The sequence below is a fragment of the Acipenser ruthenus genome, chromosome 53, assembly GCF_902713425.1.
Source record: "Acipenser ruthenus chromosome 53, fAciRut3.2 maternal haplotype, whole genome shotgun sequence".
Lineage (NCBI taxonomy): Eukaryota > Metazoa > Chordata > Actinopteri > Acipenseriformes > Acipenseridae > Acipenser > Acipenser ruthenus.
The window spans coordinates 1,525,802-1,544,781 of NC_081241.1; the positions used below are offsets into that span (position 1 = coordinate 1,525,802).

Consider the following 18,980-nt stretch of genomic DNA (forward strand, 5'->3'; position numbering starts at 1 on the left):
ATAACTCTGCCAGCTAATGCAAGTGAAGAGGATCTGGTGGCTGCTGTATGTCTTTTGAGAAGTGAAAACCCAAAGCTGAACCGTCAGTCCATTCCAGATATATCTGCATGTGTGATGAGGGACCAAAGAGCTTCACAGCTTATCATTGCAAAGCCTTTCATCACTCATGAAGAACAAATCTGTATCAAACTACAGCATGATTTCAATAACTCTAATAGCACCGTCTTCAAATACAAGCTAAAGATTGTCAGATTGTCATTTTACTTTCACAATGAAAATAAATAAATAAACCAATTTAAAATGATTAAATAAGGTTGCATTTAAGTTTTAATATAAGAGATATGATTTTTCAATTTGCACTTTAATCAAAACAATGTAATGGTTTTAAATTTGATCAGCAATAACTGCATGTAAATATTTTTATTAAAGAAATACAATTGAAAATAGGTTGATTAAAGTATTGTTTATATCATCTATATATTCTTAATATTACATTTCTGATCTTTAATATCCTAGTATGTGTGTGCTGAATGATTCAATTTGATTTTTGCTTAGATCTTTATTTGAAATGCTTACTAACTATTTCAGCAAGAATTGCCTGTGAAAACTCTTATCCAGGCTGATTGTGTGGAAACGAGGTGGGGAAGCATATTGGTGGTGCGCTGGGCACTGAAGTCCACAGGGTAAGCATTGTGCACTGCAGCCTGTGCAACAGACATACGCTTCCCCACAATCAGCCTCCAGGAGTCTTTTCAGAAGCAGTGTTTTGCTGGAATAGTTAGTAAGCATGGAGAATAAAATCTAATCAGAAACAGCCATAGAAAATCCTCATCAGGTAAGAAATGTAAAGAACATGATGACGTTTAAACCTTTAACCTTAGTGTGGTCCCCATGAGTGTTCATTAATATCTATCTATCAGGAGAGTTTTCAAAATGACAGATTGTATCTGTTCATGAAAACACAGCAGCATGGCTGATTGAAATGAAATCTCTTTGAAATGTTTGATGGAGGGGGTCAGGAGGTGGGGTCCTATTACCTGTAACACAGGAAGGAAGGAAGTGAACGGGGAGAGGAAACCAGTGTGGGGGCTGCAGGATCAATGGGCTTCACCTGAGTCAAAGAGAGTGGAAATAAAGAAGTGTGGAAAACAAAACGAGCAACAGCAAAACAAGAAGGGACTTGAGAGAACGATGTTCTGCTGATGAGAGGGAAGACATTGTCTGAAATGAATAAAACAAATAGTGCACAGATTTGAAAAGTAGGTCCCTTGATTGTAAGCTTTGTTTGAGTGTCTGTTTTGTATAAAATGGTTTTAACTCATGAAATCATCACTGTAATAAATGAGTATGTCAGTAACGTACACACCCTGTCTGATAACACTAGAACATGTCTAGTTCTCATAATATACAGCCTCCCCTGGACTGGAGGGACCACCCTTCACGTTCTCTTAGGGGGGGAGAGCAGTTCAGACTCTGTGCCTCAAGCTTGCCCTGAACTGGAGGGAAGAAAGCAGCTGGTGCTCAGAGACAAGTTTGTGGTTGAGGACTAATGGACTTTGAGATGTGGATTAATGCCCACGAAGATCGAACTCCACCAAACTCACTTCCCTTGTGAACTTCTGAGGATTCAGACCCACACAGAAGTGAAGGTCTAGTGCAGTCAAATACATACTGTAGCTATAGAAGGGTTACTGTGACAAAGCCATTCTCAAACTCCAGTCCCACTCACAACTCTCTCCTCTCCACCCCTCTCACACTGATTCAGCAGTTTCTGCTCCTCCTGCTTGTCTAAACCTGGCCTCAGTCCCAAACCCCGCCTCTCAGAGCTGTACACAGTTCCAGGAAATCAGCACAGTGAAGTTTCTTGTGAAATCGTCAGTCTCTCTGTCTCACTGCAGCAAGAATGGCTTCAAAAGTATGGTCAGAGGATCGGTTCAGCTGTCCAGTATGTCTGGAGCTATTGAAAGACCCAGTCACTATTCCATGTGGACACAGTTACTGTATGGGGTGTATTAAGAACTGCTGGGATCAGACTGATCATACAGGTGTCTACAGCTGCCCACAGTGCAGAGAGGCATTTACCCCAAGGCCTGTTCTGCGCAGAAACACCATGCTGGCCGAACTTGTGGAGGAATTAAAGAAGACAGGACTCAATCCTCCTCCTGCTCAAAGTTATGCTGGACCTGGAGATGTGCCGTGTGATTTCTGCACTGGGAGAAAGTTCAAAGCTGTGAAATCCTGTTTGACGTGCCTGGCCTCTTACTGTGAAACACACGTCAAGCCACACTATGAGGGGGCTGCTTTCAAGAGGCACAAGCTGATCAATGCAATTGGAGATCTGGAGCAGAAGCTTTGTGCTGAACACCAGAAGGTTTTGGAGGTCTTCTGTAGAACAGATCAGACGTGTATTTGCTTGTTGTGTACAGACAAGGAACACAAGAGCCATGATACAGTCTCAGCTGAGGCAGAAAGGACTGGGAAACAGGTAAGGGTTTGAACCATTTCCTTGTAGCTATCCTAGAAGATAAGAATTCCCAGGGATATTTAACATGTCTGTTTACTAGGTTATGCAGTTTCACAATAGATCAGATTTTAATTGTATATTAAGAGCTATTTAAAGAGCCCTAGTTTTTTAATTGCTCTTTCTAAACTATGATGTGCTACAATGTATTTCAGGGTGTAACAGGGGTGTTGTTATGGGTGTGGCTATCGCTGATTGACAGGAGAGAACAAGGAGGTTTTCTTGATACAAAAAACACAAAACATTCAAAACAAAACACTGCTCGAAAACAACTAGAAAATAAAAGATGATCAAACAAGAAAGGAGGTCCCGCTCCAGGAACAGTCTCCCTGACACCTCCTCTCTAGACTTGGGTGGGATTGAAATCCTGGATTTGAATATGCCCTGCCATATCTAGCACATACTTGATTGGCAAAAACATGATTTACAATCAAATAAAAACACACTATTTACACATGCAGGACCTCAGCCCTGCCTCACAGGCTAAGAAGGATTTGTTCAGCTGTTTTGTGGTGCATTGGAATTTGTAGTGTAAAATTAGCATAATTTATATTCCTAGTGTTTTTATATGTATCTTGCAACTTAATAAAATCATAGATCAGTTTCATTGTTTAAGATATTATAGTTTAATTAGTTAAACTTTTTAAAAATGACATTCCCAGAAAAGTCAATCACCTAATTTAAAAAAAGCAGAAAAGACCAAGATTAATATGATATAAACTATACAAGATTAATATGATATGGAGTAGTGTTTAGGGCTCTGGACTCTTGACCGGAGGGTCGTGGGTTCAATCCCAGGTGGGGGACACTGCTGCTGTACCCTTGAGCAAGGTACTTTACCTAGATTGCTCCAGTAAAAACCCAACTGTATAAATGGCTAATTGTATGTAAAAAATAAAGTGATATCTTGCAACAATTGTAATTCACCCTGCATAAGGGCATCTCCTATGATATAAATTAATAATATTAATAATATACAAGATTAATATGATATTCAATATACAAGATTAATATGATGTACAAAATACAATATTTACATGATATACAATATAAATCGGGCAGAAAAAATAGCTTAATTTGGTGCGTTAAAACACATTTTTACATGATTAAAACAGATATGTTTAAGTTAGTTTAAAACGAAATGTAATAACCTATTTAGGATTTTGTTTGTTAAAATCTACAATTTCTTTTGCTCACCCTACTAGTCCCCTCTTTCCTTTGCTCTCTTCCACAGTGAAGTCCTTCTGCTCACGGGTCTTCTGGGGATTTTGTGTATTTAGGCATTTTTTACACTGATTTCATTGTTTTGTTTCAGTGCTGTTTTATCTGTGTTTATCAATTAAAAATGGAAATCAGAAGCCCTAAATATCCATTAAAGAGAAAGCTGCTTCAGTTTCCTAGGTGCTTCACAAAACAAACATGTAACACATGCTAGATCAGCCATCATTCACTGTTACTAGTATGAAACAGTACCATCTAGTGGACAGCTACTGTGGATCAAGTGTCCTTTTGTATTGCAGGCAGCTGTGCACTAGATGGTGTTGTATCTTACTATTATACACACATGTTGTCTGAAACTGCTGCCTTTGTCCAAGTTTAAACCACCTTCAAGGAAGGTTTAAATTTAATTCAGCTATCACATTTAAACATGGATTAAAATGAGTGGTGCAATTTCATGATATTTAATCTTTTAAATGTTTAACCTTGGATTAATTTTAAACAAGGATTACATATAAATCCTGGTTTAAAGTTTTGTGCAACATGATTCAAATATAATCCTTGATTTAATCTGGGTTAGTGGTTAATCCACGCTGGTGCATTCGACCCTTAGGGTATCTGTGTGCATAATGTGTGTATCGTTACACAGAGAATCGTGAGGGTCTGGAACCAACTCCCCAGTAATGTTGTTGAAGCTGACACCCTGGAATCCTTCAAGAAGCTGATTGATGAGATTCTGGGATCAATAAGCTTCTAACAACCAAACGAGCAAGATGGGCCGAATGGCCTCCTCTCGTTTGTAAACTTTCTTATGTTCTTATGTTCTTATGTTAATCTAACTTCATATAAAGGGGGGAGAGGTGTGAAAACACAGCCTGCTCTGAAATAGTCTGTATTGAGTGTGACAGGATATCACTCAATGCCCTGTCAGAAATGTCACTGTGTCACTGTGTTTCTACACAGAAGCAGCTGGGAGAGACACAGACAGAAATACAACAGAGAATCCAGGAGAGACTGAAAGAAATTGAAGAGCTAAAACAGGCTGTGGAGACACTGAAAGTGGGTATTGAAAAGAGGGTATTATTATTATTATTATTATTATTATTATTATTATTATTATTATTATTATTATTATTATTAACAGATGGACTGGAACACATCTGCAGAAGTTTACTGTCTATGCCTGATGTGTTTTTGATATCAATTCTAACCATGTCTCCTCTACTGTGTTCTTTCACTCAGAGATCTGAATGCATAGAAATAAAGGAAAGTGAGAAGATCTTTACTGAGCTGATCCGATCCATTGAGAAGATCCACACTGAGGTTATTGAGCTGATTGGAGCTAACGAGAAGGCTGCAGTGAATCAGGCTGAAGGACGCATCAAGAAACTGGAGCAGGAGATTGCTGAGCTAAGGAGGAGAAACGCTGAGCTGAAACAGCTTTCAGAGACAGAGGATCACATCCATTTTCTACAGGTAACATCACTGCTTGTTAGAAAATCTCAAGTCCATAACTGGGACGGTTTCAGACAGACCTCTCCAATTGAATGAATCCTTGCTTTCCCCCAGGAATGTTTTGGACCCCATTCTGTTTCACTGAAAACTCCTTTTCTCCACTTTCCTGTTGTAGAATTTCCAGTCTCTCTGTGCCCCTCCTGAAGCTGGAGACTTACCCAGCGTTACTGTCAATACAGACATCTCTTTTGGGGCTGTGAGGAAAGCTGTATCTGAACTTAAAGATCATATTGAGGACTTCTGCAAGGGGGAATTAGTCAAAATAACCACAACAGGTTGGTGTGAAATAGATTCCTTTGGTAGAGATTTCTCAAAAAAACCATGGCTTGAGGAGGGACAGGACTTGCAAGACATTAATAAAGACCTCTTGCAGATTGCTGGCTATATAAATAATGTAGTATTGAGAAGGGAGGAGGCAGCAGGGAGGAGGAAGGAGTGAGGAGGCAGCATGGAGGAGGGAGCAGGGAGGGCAGAGCAGGGAGCATTGGAGAGGGAGCATGGACAGAGAAGAGAGAATTAAGCAGGGAGCATGTAGGAGAGGGTGGAAGAGAGAGGAGGGAGCATGAAGGAGAGATCAGGTAGGAGACAGGAAGGAGGCAACAGGGATGAGGGAGCAGAGAGAAGGGAGCATGAAGACTGGAAGAGACAGCAGTGAGGAAGGAGCATGAAAGAGGGAGCAAGGAGGAGGGAGCACATAAGTGGGAGGAGGCAACATGGAGGAGGGAGCAGGGAGAAGGGAGCAGGGAGGAAGGAGCAGGGAGTGATGAAGCAGACTGGAGGGAGAACGGTGCATGCAGGAGGGAGCAGGGAGGTGGTAGGAGGGAGAATGGAGGATGGAACGGACTGATGAAGCAGAAAGGAGGATGTGATGTGAGGATGGAGCAGACAATGACTGCTGTATGTTTGATGCACAAGGGTGTCCTAATATGGACACCGTACTGTTGGGCAAAGATATGTGATGGAGAGGAAGGAACACAAGACTCCAGTGTAGTGGCAGACGTGTTCACATTGACTTTGGCTGCTGCACCGATACAGAAGGAATACATATTCATTGTAATCATGAACATCTTGAAGTACGGATTTTTACATCCTGAAATGCCGTGAATAAGCCTTGTTTCTTTTCAGATTGCTGTTTGTAGTCTTGTGTGTGTTGTGTATTAATCCACATGTTTCAATTCTATTTCTCTCTCTTTTTTCTGGCCAGTGAATGAAGTTGCAGTTTACAGTCTGCAGGCTCCAGAGCCAAGGAACAGAGCTGAGTTTTTAAAATGTAAGTCTGTTTTCACTGAAACATTTGATTGAAAGATGTGTCACTCCATTGTGAGAAGAGCTAACACTACAGAACAGGGAGGGGTGGAGCTTGAGGGGAGCAATTATTATTATTAATTAGTAATTGTGAAGCCATTAATCTACACTCCTCTCCAACAAGTATTGGTTCAGATGAATACATGCAGAATGACTGGGGGAGGGGCATTTGTTGCCTGTTTTTCCACTCAGACCTTTCTCTCCCTAAATATCTTGCTATCCCTGAATAGATAATCATCCCATCTTTTAATACATGTACAATGCATGTGAAACCAGTTGTGGGGTAAAATGAACAGCTATCCCTCCCAGTCATCCTGTGCTGGTAGTAAATGTATATTGCAGTATCACTGCACTTGTGGGATGGATTGCTCATTAAAATATTAGACAGATATTTGAAGAGTGGATGATATTCTATTGAAGATATTTAGTAAGCAAGGGGTCTGAGTGGGGAAAATGGCAACACATACCCTGTAGGAACATTAAGTGAACTGTAATTGTATGCAGAGCTGCATTTGATTGGTTCCAAATGAAGAAGTTTGATAAGATCGAGGAATTATAATGAACAAAACAATAAAACAGCAGGAGGGTTTAAAGGGTTCATAAGGTCCTTTGTATTTTATTGTGTTGCATGTTCCCATGTGTTGCTACAGCTGTTTACGTGAGGTGTGTGTATTGTTTTAATTATTTTTAGTTTTTTTACATTTTGACCACTTTTTTATTCTTATAGATGGCTTCACATGTAACTGCATGGGCCTCTCACAACTACATTTCCCATCATCCTCCTGCTCACATATGTGATTGAGATGGAATTACCAGTGAGCAGGAGGATGATGGTAAATGTAGTTCTGAGAGGTCCATGCCGGTCCGTGGGAAGCCATCTTGAGGCAGGGAATGCAATTTAAAAGTTTAAAAAAGTGGTCAAAATGTATTAAAAAAAATAATTAAAACAACACACACACCTTCCATAAACAGGATGTGAGGATGCAGCAGACAATGACTGTTGATTTTCTCAGTGATTTGACTTTTCTAACCGTCTCTCCTCTACCCGTCCTCTTCTCTTCAATCAGATTCCTGTCAGCTCACACTGGACCCCAACACAGCGCACAGAAACCTCTGTCTGTCTGAAGGGAACAGAAAGGTGACATGGAGGAGAGGGATCCAGAGATATCCTGATCACTCAGAGAGATTTGATAGCTGGGAGCAAGTGCTTTGCAGAGAGGGTTTGTCTGGGACTCGCTGTTACTGGGAGATTGAGTGGAGTGGGGAATGGGCTTCTATAGGAGTCACATATAAAGGAATCAGCAGGAAAGGAGGGGGTGATTCCTGTGGCCTTGGATGCAATGAAAAGTCCTGGAGTTTGCGCAGCTCTGGTTCCAGTTACACGGCCCGGCACAATAACAATGAAACTGCAATAACTGCCCCCCGCTCCCCCAGAATAGGAGTGTATCTGGACTTTAATGCCGGCACGCTGTCCTTTTATGGCGTCTCTGACACAATGACCCTCCTGCACAGATTCCAAACCACATTCACTGAGCCGCTCTATCCTGGGTTTAGGCTTCATTATTATGATTCCACTGTAGCAATCTGCCAGCTGAACTAGACTGTTTTGTGTTGTAAGAAACCCTTTGTATTGAACTCCCTGTCTGTCCTCTCCACTCCTCGGGTGAAGGGAATGTTCAATCTGACACAACTTTGGATGAAAGTTAGGGGGTAAAACGGCGCCACCTGCAGAGCGAAACAAGGTGAATTATTTGTTTTTAGCAACGAATGGATTTTGTACGAAATAACTGTATTTAATTTATTTTTTAAGATTTATTAAGTTTTAAATATATTTTAAAAAATGGCATCCAATAGTCAGTGCTGTAACAGTTTTTAGTGAACTTAAGTTTGCTTTATTATGTGTGTTTTTGTTTTTTGATTTCCATAAAATGTTTAATATTTCAGATTTTAGTCATGTGATTTAATAAAAAAAATTAACGTGATAGACTGACTTTTTCTTATTTCTTAATACTCATTAACATGGTTTTTCAAATGAGAATGAGAAAGAAAGAGGGGAATGAGAGAGAAAGAGGTCTGGTAAAGCATAGGGAAGCATTGTAAAGCACAGAGAGTCTGGTAAAGCATAGGGAAGCATTGTAAAGCACAGAGAGGTCTGGTAAAGCATAGGGAAGCATTGTAAAGCACAGAGAGGCCTGGTAAAGGATAGGGAAGCATTGTAAAGCACAGAGAGGTCTGGTAAAGCATAGGGAAGCATTGTAAAGCACAGAGAGGTCTGGACTCTAACCCTGGGCTTGAGACTCAGCTCAGTGATTTGGATTCCTGAACAGCTTCTTAGTAAAGGTATTATTCAGCATGCCGCTGCACCGTGAACTAATAAGAAAAGACTTTCAGTACCTGGCAGGCTCTTGTGACATATCAGGCAGGTCATTATCTTTACTCCTTCTTCTTCTCCTTGGAGTCGGGTCCATGCCTCTCTCTACTGAATCACTCGTTCCTCAGTTAGCTGGGTTTCTCCTCTGCAACACAATTGAAACAAGTCCGTTTTGGGGTTTTGGATTTGGTCCCCACCTGGCTACCGAGTCCCCACTTGGTGGATGTGTAACCACACCTAAGACCCCACTTAGATAGGTAGACAAGAACACAAACACACACACAAACACAAATACACACAGGAACTGACACACACCAATACACACAGGAACTGACACGCACACACACACACACACACACACACACAGGTACTGACACGCACACACACACAAAAATACACACAGGTGCTGACACGCACACACACACACACACAGATACTGACAAGCACACACACACACACACACAGGTACTTACACACACACACACACAGACTTATACACACACACTGACACACAGACACACTGAGACACACACACACACACACAGGTACTGACACGCAAACACACACAGGTACTGACACACACAGGTACTGACACGCACACACACAAACAGGTACTGACACGCACACACACACACAAACACAGGTACTGACACGCACACACACACAGGTACTGACACACACAGGTACTGACACGCACACACACAAACAGGTACTGACACGCACACACACACACACAAACACAGGTACTGACACGCACACACACACAGGTACTGACACACACAGGTACTGACACGCACACACACACACACACACTGGTACTGACACCCACACACACACAAAAACGCACACACAAACACACACAGGTACTGACGCACACACACACACACACAGACACACACAGGTACTGACACACACACACAGACACACACACAGGTACTGACACACACACACAGACACACACACAGGTACTGACACACACACACAAAAACGCACACACACAAACACGCACAGGTACTGACACACACACACAGTGCTGGCGCTGGGAAGCTTGTCTGGAGACTTATTGATCCCAGAATCTCATCAAGCAGCTTCTTGAAGGATCCCAGGGTGTCAGCTTCAACAACATTACTGGGGAGTTGGTTCCAGACCCTCACAATTCTCTGTGTAAAAAAGTGCCTCCTATTTTCTGTTCTGAATGCCCCTTTATCTAATCTCCATTTGTGACCCCTGGTCCTTGTTTCTTTTTTCAGGTTGAAAAAGTCCCCTGGCTCGACATTGTCAATACCTTTTATGATTTTGAATGTTTGAATCAGATCACCGCGTAGTCTTCTTTGCTCAAGACTGAATAGATTCAATTCTTTTAGCCTGTCCGCATACGACATGCCTTTTAAACCCGGGATAATTCAAAATGAAATTCAAAGTGCAAAATGAAAAAACTGATTTACAGAATTGACAGGGGGATTTTTATTTTGAAAGGGTTTCAATTCAACGACCCTCTGGTCGGACATTTTTTCATTGCATATCATCTTTCAATGTACCCTCCAGTTTTCACAAGGCTCTGTAAAATTGTGTTCTACCCCTTTCAAGAAAGAGGAAGGAATTAAAAAGACTAGAGTAAAAGTCATTGAAAATTCGGGCTAATCTATCATAGATAACACAGTGTAACAATTTTTTTTTTCTTTGGTTCCTGGGTAGTAAGTGTTATTTCCTAATTGCTTATGCCTCAAAAGTATAGAAAATGGCTATTATTCCCCACAAACTTTGCTTTTGTGACCAGGACAGTGATATTTTGAAATTTACCTATTTTCCAGAACATTCCAGATAGATTCAGTGCTGAGTAAACTTGGAGTAACTTCTAGAACTTTCTAGAACTGTCCAGTAATATAAATAGTAGTATAAATACAGGGGCCTTAAGCCCACCAGTTCAGTTTAGTCCCAGCTGCCTAAGTGGATACATATCTGCATTTTTCTGAGATGGCATCAAGGTCATAGTAGACTTCAAAATGGTGGCATTCCTGATGGGTCTCCAAGGCGGTTTTACCAAGTTTCCCTGCTATCTTTGCCTTTGGGACAGCAGGGACACCAAGGCGCACTACCACAGGCGGGACTGGCCACAGCGGACCGAGTTCTCTGTGGGAAGGAACAATGTCAAGTGGGAGCCACTGGTGGATGCCCGGAAGGTGCTGATGCCACCACTGCACATCAAATTGGGCCTTATGAAACAATTTGTCAGAGCTCTAGATAAGGAGTCGGCAGCCTTCAAGTACCTTCAAGACTTCTTCCCTAAGTTGTCTAAGGCAAAGGTCAAAGCCAGTGTCTTCGTCGGACCACAAATAAAGAAGATCCTGGAGTGCAATGAATTCCCCAAGAAGCTCACTAGTAAGGAGAAAGCGGCTTGGAACAGCTTTGTCGCAGTGGTTCGGGGCTTCCTGGGCAATCACAAGGCCGAAAACTATGTGGAGCTGGTTGAGACTCTGGTGAAGAACTACGGCACAATGGGCTGTAAGATATCCCTCAAAGTCCATATCCTTGATGCTCATCTTGATAAATTCAAGGAGAACATGGGAGCGTACTCGGAGGAGCAAGGCGATCGCTTCCACCAGGATATACTGGACTTTGAATGCCGCCACCAAGGACAGTATAACGAGAACATGATGGGAGACTACATTTGGGGGCTGATTCGTGAAAGTGATTTACAGTATAATCGTAAATCTCGAAAAACTACTCACTTCTAAATCTTTTGTAGTCATTTTTGTATTATTTTAGTATAAATACATGTTAATTTGGATTCATATGTTGTTTTTTTCTGACTATGTGAACGAAAAGACACAAATTCGCCCGTTTTCTCATTGGAAATAGGTAAATTTCAAAATATCACTGTCCTGGTCACAAAAGCAAAGTTTGTGGGGAATAATAGCCATTTTCTATACTTTTGAGGCATAAGCAATTAGGAAATAACACTTACTACCCAGGAATAAAAATTGTGTTACATAGTGTAATTTCAACAGAGTTGAGCACCACATGGTCAGACACCAAACAGAATCACATTGCAGAAAGGTGTCAATACAAAATAAAGCACTCAAGTCTTTCATATAGTCCAATTGTTTTTATTTTAGGATCTAGATGCTTTCTTTGTGTGATTGTTTTCATCCCCTGACAGTGTGGTTTCTTCCTGGCATCAGAGCGCTGGATCCGCTGCTCCCTGCTTCCCAAACCTCCTTCAGCTTTCCTCATCTGGAGAAACAAGAGATAGAGAGATCGTTGATAGACTGTGCAATTCAAACTGGCTCACAGCGATCATTGATAGACTGTGCAATTCAAACTGGGACACAGAGATCATTGATAGACTGTGCAATTCAAACTGGGACACGGTGATCGTTGATAGACTGTGCAATTCAAATTGGGACACAGCGATTGTTGATAGACTGTCCAATTCAAACTGGGACACAGAGATCATTGATAGACTGTGCAATTCAAACTGGGACATTGAGATCATTGATAGACTGTGCAATTCAAACTGGGACACAAAGATCATTGATAGACTGTGCAATTCAAATTGGGACACAGAGATCATTGATAGACTGTGCAATTCAAATTGGGACACAGAGATCATTGATAGACTGTGCAATTCAAACTGGGACACAGAGATCATTGATAGACTGTGCAATTCAAACTGAGACACAGAGATCATTGATAGACTGTGCAATTCAAACTGGCACACAGAGATCATTGATAGACTGTGCAATTCAAACTGGGACACAGAGATCATTGATAGACTGTGCAATTCAAACTGGGACACAGAGATCATTGATAGACTGTGTGGCGACTGCCACACAATGTGTTGCAAAAAGCGCAACACCTGCTTAATTCTTAAATGAATTGCAGAGGACCTGGTCAGGTTCTGTCCTATCATATTCTAGTTGCTAATATTATACTACATGCATACTCCCTTTATATTTTTCAACAGTGAATAATATTATATATGATGGATACTTTATTATAAACTAATACTATGCTCATTAGTTTATTTTTCTAATCTAATCGTTTTGGCAGCAGTTCTATGTCTGGTATTGCCTTGCTGAGATTTAGTACTTTCTAATTACTGCTGCGCTTTTCTCGTTTTTCTGGCCCTATCGGCTTGCCATGGTTTTAAGGCTGATTTTTTCCTCGTGTGTTTGGTAGCCGGGGATTTAGAAAAGATGGTGATGACATCTCTGGGTGTGTTTTGTTTGGTACGCTGTGCGCTCTTAAGACTTGCCGTTTTTGAATTTTTGGTTAAGTTTGATTTTATTAGCAAGAGTCCCCACTTTAAATCTTCGACATACTTCTTCTTCTTCTTCTTTGGCACGCTACACCTCTTACACCGTTTCAGCTACAAACGCCGTTCAAACTTTCAAACGTGTAGACCGGTCTGGAAGAGTGTGCTTGTATACAACGTTTTGATATCTTTTATACTTTTTAAACTATTAAGTTTTTTTCCTTTTTTTGTCCATCTTCATTCACTTTAATGGGACTTTTCCCCCATTGTTTAAAAACTCCCAGACTTCCAGCATTCTATTTCCTGTAAACGATCTAACTTTTGACACATATCAGCTGCTTTGAACACTTTCCCAACAAGTAAGACAGAAAGTGAGAGTATACGAAATCTTCCTCTACTTCTCTGCTATTCAAATCTGAAATCAAAACAGAAATAACTTTTACCAATCAAGAGGTACAGCTGTTTTAGTAACCGCATAAACTAAATTTTCTCTAACGTTTTATAAACAACTGAAATTTTGACCACTTTCCCAACAAGTTAGACAAATACTTAGAGGAAATGAAATCTTCCTCTACTTCTCAACTATTCAAATCTGAAATCAAAACAGGAATGGCGTCTACCGATCAAGAGGTCCAGCTGTTTTAGTAACCGCATCAACTTCTTTCAGGAGGCTGCTTCCCGCTGTTGAATTAACTGCCATAGAACTTTGAGAAATTTCAAATTCTCGCACATTCTAAGCACGAGACAATCAGTAAACAACGTGACTTTTGACACAAATCAGCTGCTTTGACCACTTTCCCAATAAAGCGAGCCCCACAACTGTACTGGTAAAGTTACCATCTAGTTTGATCTTCTGTTTCATTAGTCTGGGTTGTCTACAGGTCTGGTTGTTTTAAGTCACAGTTTCCTTTGCTTAGGTATATTCGGTCTTACATAGACATTGTAGTGTCGACCCAGCTTTACTAATGTTTGTTCTTACACTCAAGTTGTATGCTTTATTTTTTATTGTTTTTATTTGTTTTTTCTATTTTCGTTTGGTCAGCCCGAGCTTTGTCGTCTCTTTCTCTTTTCATCTTGATGCGTCGCTGTGAGTGCGGTAGCTCCGGGTTTTTGAAGCCTGGTTTAAAAGGTCCGGATCGTTTCATTGTTCTGAAGAAGACTCTACTCCACGAACCTGGACAGGACTGCGTGAGATCCGGGTTTGTTCTCTTGCGGATGGATTATCATTTTGTTTTTGAATGGACATTCTGTTTTGTTTTTTGTGAGAGACATTTTTTGTTCTGTTCGCGGATCTCTGGATTTGGACTGTTATTTGAACTATTTTACAGACTTTTACAACTGAAGCTGTTATTGTCTGGCGGTCCTTCTAATATCTCTGCATTTTGCAATCAGCTGTGTCATTCTGTTGATGTTTTGCTTCATACTATGAAGTAGTGATTTCACTGTAGTGTCGAGTTTTCCTTTTAAGATCATTTCAGTGATTGCGCTGCAGTTTATCTATGCAGAAGGGGTTGAGCTGGCGTTTCTCTATTGTGGGGTTTATGCTAACGTTTATACTAGTATCTGTTTGCACGGCAGCTTATTTAAATTACCATATGGTCGTTTTTTGAATATGTTTTGATGTCTTCAGGGTTGGGCAGATGTATCATTTGTATTATTGGCATGGCGAGTGTGAGGATTGTTGTCAGCTATTTGGTGGGATAGACACTAAACAGTAGTAATTGCTGATGCATATTAACTGTCCTGGATTCCTTTTCTTCGCTCTAGCTGGATACTACATGTAAATGAAGTGTCCGTTACAATAGTTTCTAGCAGATTCCTGTATACAGTAGAATCCTGTTAGCTGAATAGCGTTTGAACTTGATGCTGAAGTTGATGGTAACACTTTATATGAAGGTGTCATTTTGAAATAGTTTATTAACCCGTTATAGATGCTTAAAATATGGCTTATAATGTTTTATAATGCATTATAGAACAAGTAATACAGGGTAATAACAGCATTTACTAATGTGTTATAAATACTGAATAGATCTAAGAAATCTGCAATAAATTTAAATATAAAACTATATTAGCTGTAAACAAATCAGGACAAATCACATTAAACACAAATGATTTAAACTTCATTGTATGGGTCATTTATTTTAAATTAATCTGCTTATTTAATGGTTTTTCATTATTTGTACAAAAATAGCAACACCTGCCATAGCAGTGTCAATATGGTGTAGGGCTTCCATGGGCAGCCAGCACAGCACTGATTGGACGTGGCAGGTAGTGATTCTGCAAGGTGCTTTTTAAATTGTGCTGGAGGGATACGGGACCATTCCTCAATGATTACCAGCCTCTAATTCCTTCAGGTTGTGTTGTATTGGGGGTGGAAATCTGCAGTCAAGTCAGAATGGCCCATACAGAAAGAGAGTCACATTAGAGACTGTTCCATGTGAAAAAGCCTCAGTAGTAATTTCTGCCACCTTGAAAATGGAAGCATCTGCCAACCAAGCACCTCTTATCAGCCCTCTATCAAAAGTCTGTCAGATCTATTGCCCTGTGGTCCCATCGTGACTGAAACGGATTTGTGTCAGGGAGATGCATCTTTTACACATCACAGAATACATGTCAGGAATACCATTTCAATCAGGCCTGTGGATGACACAAAAGTGTGTGCTGCATGTAGCAGGTTTTCCTGTGTTTGTGTTCCCTTTGAAGAAATCCAGAAGTGCTAGTCAGAACTATAGGGGTTAAAATACATCCAACACTGAAGCATTATCACCCCCTGCTGGGAGAAACGAAGAACTGCAGTTTAGTCTCCTCAATACAAGGGTGGTTGGATAGCGGCTTCCCTTTGATCAAGGTGTTTTTTTAGAGCATTTTACCGCACTGAGGAATCCGCCTGCATTGCTGTTCAGATCAGTAACGACCCTGATAGCTCTAATGTTACCAGTCGTAAACGCTGTGATAATAAGGACCTGTGTATCCTCACCATTTCAAATATAATATATAACACATGATGTGTGAGAGGAGGGGATTGCGTGGTAAGAGGTGTGGGATTGGAATCAGACTCTTTATACTAAACCTTTGTCACATATAATGGATTTATTTTACTGTGAATTGAATTCAAGAGTGACATTTTACAGAATTTCACTCAACACAAGTGCTGTTGCTTAACTCAGGAGCGACTGTAAAATAATCAGAAGCATTGGTAATAATTAAGGCAGCAGTGTGGAGTAGTGGTTAGGGCTCTGGACTCTTGACCGGAGGGTTGTGGGTTCAATCCCCAGTGGGGACACTGCTGCTGTACCCTTGAGCAAGGTACTTTACCTAGATTGCTCCAGTAAAAACCCAACTGTATAAATGGGTAATTGTATGTAAAAATAATGTGATATCTTGTAACAATTGTAAGTCGCCCTGGATAAGGGCGTCTGCTAAGAAATAAATAATAATAATAATAATAATAATAATAATTAAGAGCCACGCTCAGAACTGCAAACTGGTTTCTTCTCCATTTTAAAACACTCTGACGTCCGTCAGCGAGGCTTTCATCAGAGAGCAATGCCTGCAGACAAACTAAGGATCCCTCTCCAGTATAATGCAATATTACACAGTGACAGAGTGACAGTGAGCTGCTTCAATTCCAATCAAAGGGAATCATGTGAAATATCTGCTGGACAGCTGCTCCAATGCATTGCTATTATTGAAGAGTGAAGAACGAACTGTTACAGAGGAGCCTAAAAACCCTTCAAGAAACAACATCTAAACAGACAGACGAGCACATCAGGGTCAAAACAGACACCATGGGGCTGAATCACCTGCCATACCACTGTCAGGAGGGTGTAGGAGCCCCCCTGGGACTGATAAACCTGCCATACCACTGTCAGTAGGGTGTAGGACCCCCTGGGACTGATAAACCTGCCATATCACTGTCAGTAGGGTGTATCAGATTCCCACCATCAGATTTGAATAGCCCTCAAACACGATCAAACTGCTCATATGGTTTAAAATATCTGAACAGTAATACTTATTAATAATTTGAAAATCATCAGAATAGTTTGATCGTGTTTGAGGGCTATTCAAATCTGATGGTGAATAGTCTGGTCGTGTATGAGGCTATTCAAAACTGTTGGTGAAAAAAGCACTTACAATATTGTTCTCTTTTATTTTTATTTGCAATATAACACGTATTTCGATTTTATTTGATTTTTTCTTAAAACATTTATTTTCTCATCTTTTTGATTGCAGCTGTATATTCAAGTTGAAATAACATCTCGGTTTCGGATCATGCCTAGAGCAGACGCCATCAAGATTCACACATTTTCAAAAAGCATTCTCCGCGGGGGTTTCTGTGTGTGTGTGGGGGTCTGTGTGTGTGTGTGGGAGTGAGTGTGTGTGTATGGTGGTGGTGGTGGTGTGTGTGCGTGCGTGTGCGTGTGCGTGTGTGTGTGTGTGTGTCTTTGTGTGGTGGTGTGTGTGTGTGTGTGTGTGGTGTGTGTGTGTGGTGTGTGTGTGTGTGTGTGTGTGTGTGTGTGTGTGTGTCTGTGTATGGTGGTGTGTGTGTGTGTGCGTGTGTGTGTGTGTGTGTATGGTGGTGTGTGTGCGTGTGCGCGCACGTGTGAGTGTGTCTGTATGTAGTAGCGCGCATGTGCGGTGTAAAGGAACCGCCCCCTATTTAAGTCACAGACGCGCTTTTGAAGTGATTCCTCAGCTGAAGTTTGAAGAGAGAAGAAGCATGAGAGAGAATTCAGGCAGGATTTATGCGTTTGTCCGGGGAGTTTTTTTGAAAACGGTAAGAGAGCTTTTTTTTCAGAAATTGTACTCTGGTAGATTTTGTTTTGTTTTTGTTCTTTTATAAATATTTAATTTAGTATCTCTTTTATTTATTTTGTTTTGTCGATACGCTTTTAAATCGACTAACGCTCAAGTTGTACTGTGATTTATGTGTGTGATACTTGTTTAAACACGTTTTAAATGTCGAATAAGTTGTTTTCTGAATTTTTCTTTTGCTTTTGTGATGCGCTATTTTAAACTTTCTCCTGTTTCAACTATTGGTTTTTGTATGTGAAAATATCTTTTGCTTTTAACGTATCCTGGTAAAAATATGTATACACCCCGCATAAGATAACATGAGCATATCAAAATGAAAAAATCACTGCGCCTCAAACCTTTGAACAACCTCATGCGTCTTATTAAACAAGGATTTTTGTAAATATGGACAAATGCAATAAGTGTATATGCATATATATATATATATATATATATATATATATATATATATATATATATATATATTTCTCATATTCCTATATAAAATCCACGCCCCCTCATTATATATTCATATTTTCATACATATAAGGTCAAAAGGTCCAAAGGATCATAAATCAGATTTTTGACATAAGCTACAGTAATATTACTACTAACGACATAGAACGTCTGTACAGCACTGAAACACTATGTTTAAAAAAACAACTGGACCGCTGAACCTCGTCTTCTTAATATTAGCAACTTTGTAACTTTGATACACGTGCCGCTGACTCGTTACTTTGTCTTCTCAATATGAAACACTTCACAATACATGTACATAAAACACTCAGGTACTTTCTAGAACATTATACGCTCCGAAAGAAAAAACAAAATCTCATTCCCAGTCTGACAGAGCCACCTGCTGGAGATATATAGAAGAATCGCTAATTGCTTTCAAATACCTGTGTTTTTAACTTGGACTATAACACCAGGGGAGAGCGCGAACGCAGCCCCCCACTCCCAGAAACGATACAGACGAGATTCCTGCATTTGCGACATGT

The 18,980-nt window shown here is 40.5% G+C and overlaps 1 protein-coding gene across 1 annotated transcript; it reads left to right on the top strand.

Moving 5' to 3' along the window:
- The first annotated feature begins 1,847 nt into the window (after positions 1-1,847).
- On the top strand, positions 1,848-8,541 carry LOC131723127 (tripartite motif-containing protein 16-like). The gene is made up of 6 exons (XM_059016577.1): positions 1,848-2,485; positions 4,703-4,798; positions 4,982-5,215; positions 5,370-5,529; positions 6,459-6,524; positions 7,627-8,541. Exons 1-6 carry the CDS (start codon positions 1,904-1,906, stop codon positions 8,157-8,159), a joined length of 1,671 nt encoding a protein of 556 aa, XP_058872560.1. The 5' UTR covers positions 1,848-1,903; the 3' UTR covers positions 8,160-8,541.
- The last annotated feature ends 10,439 nt before the right edge of the window (positions 8,542-18,980 follow it).

Coding starts and splice junctions, on each gene's coding strand:
- LOC131723127 (XM_059016577.1), top strand. CDS start 1,904: ATGGCTTCAAAAGTATGGTCAGAGGATCGGTTCAGCTGTCCAGTATGT. Junction 2,486..4,702: donor CAGAAAGGACTGGGAAACAG/GTAAGGGTTTGA, acceptor GTTTCTACACAG/AAGCAGCTGGGAGAGACACA. Junction 5,216..5,369: donor ATCACATCCATTTTCTACAG/GTAACATCACTG, acceptor TTCCTGTTGTAG/AATTTCCAGTCTCTCTGTGC.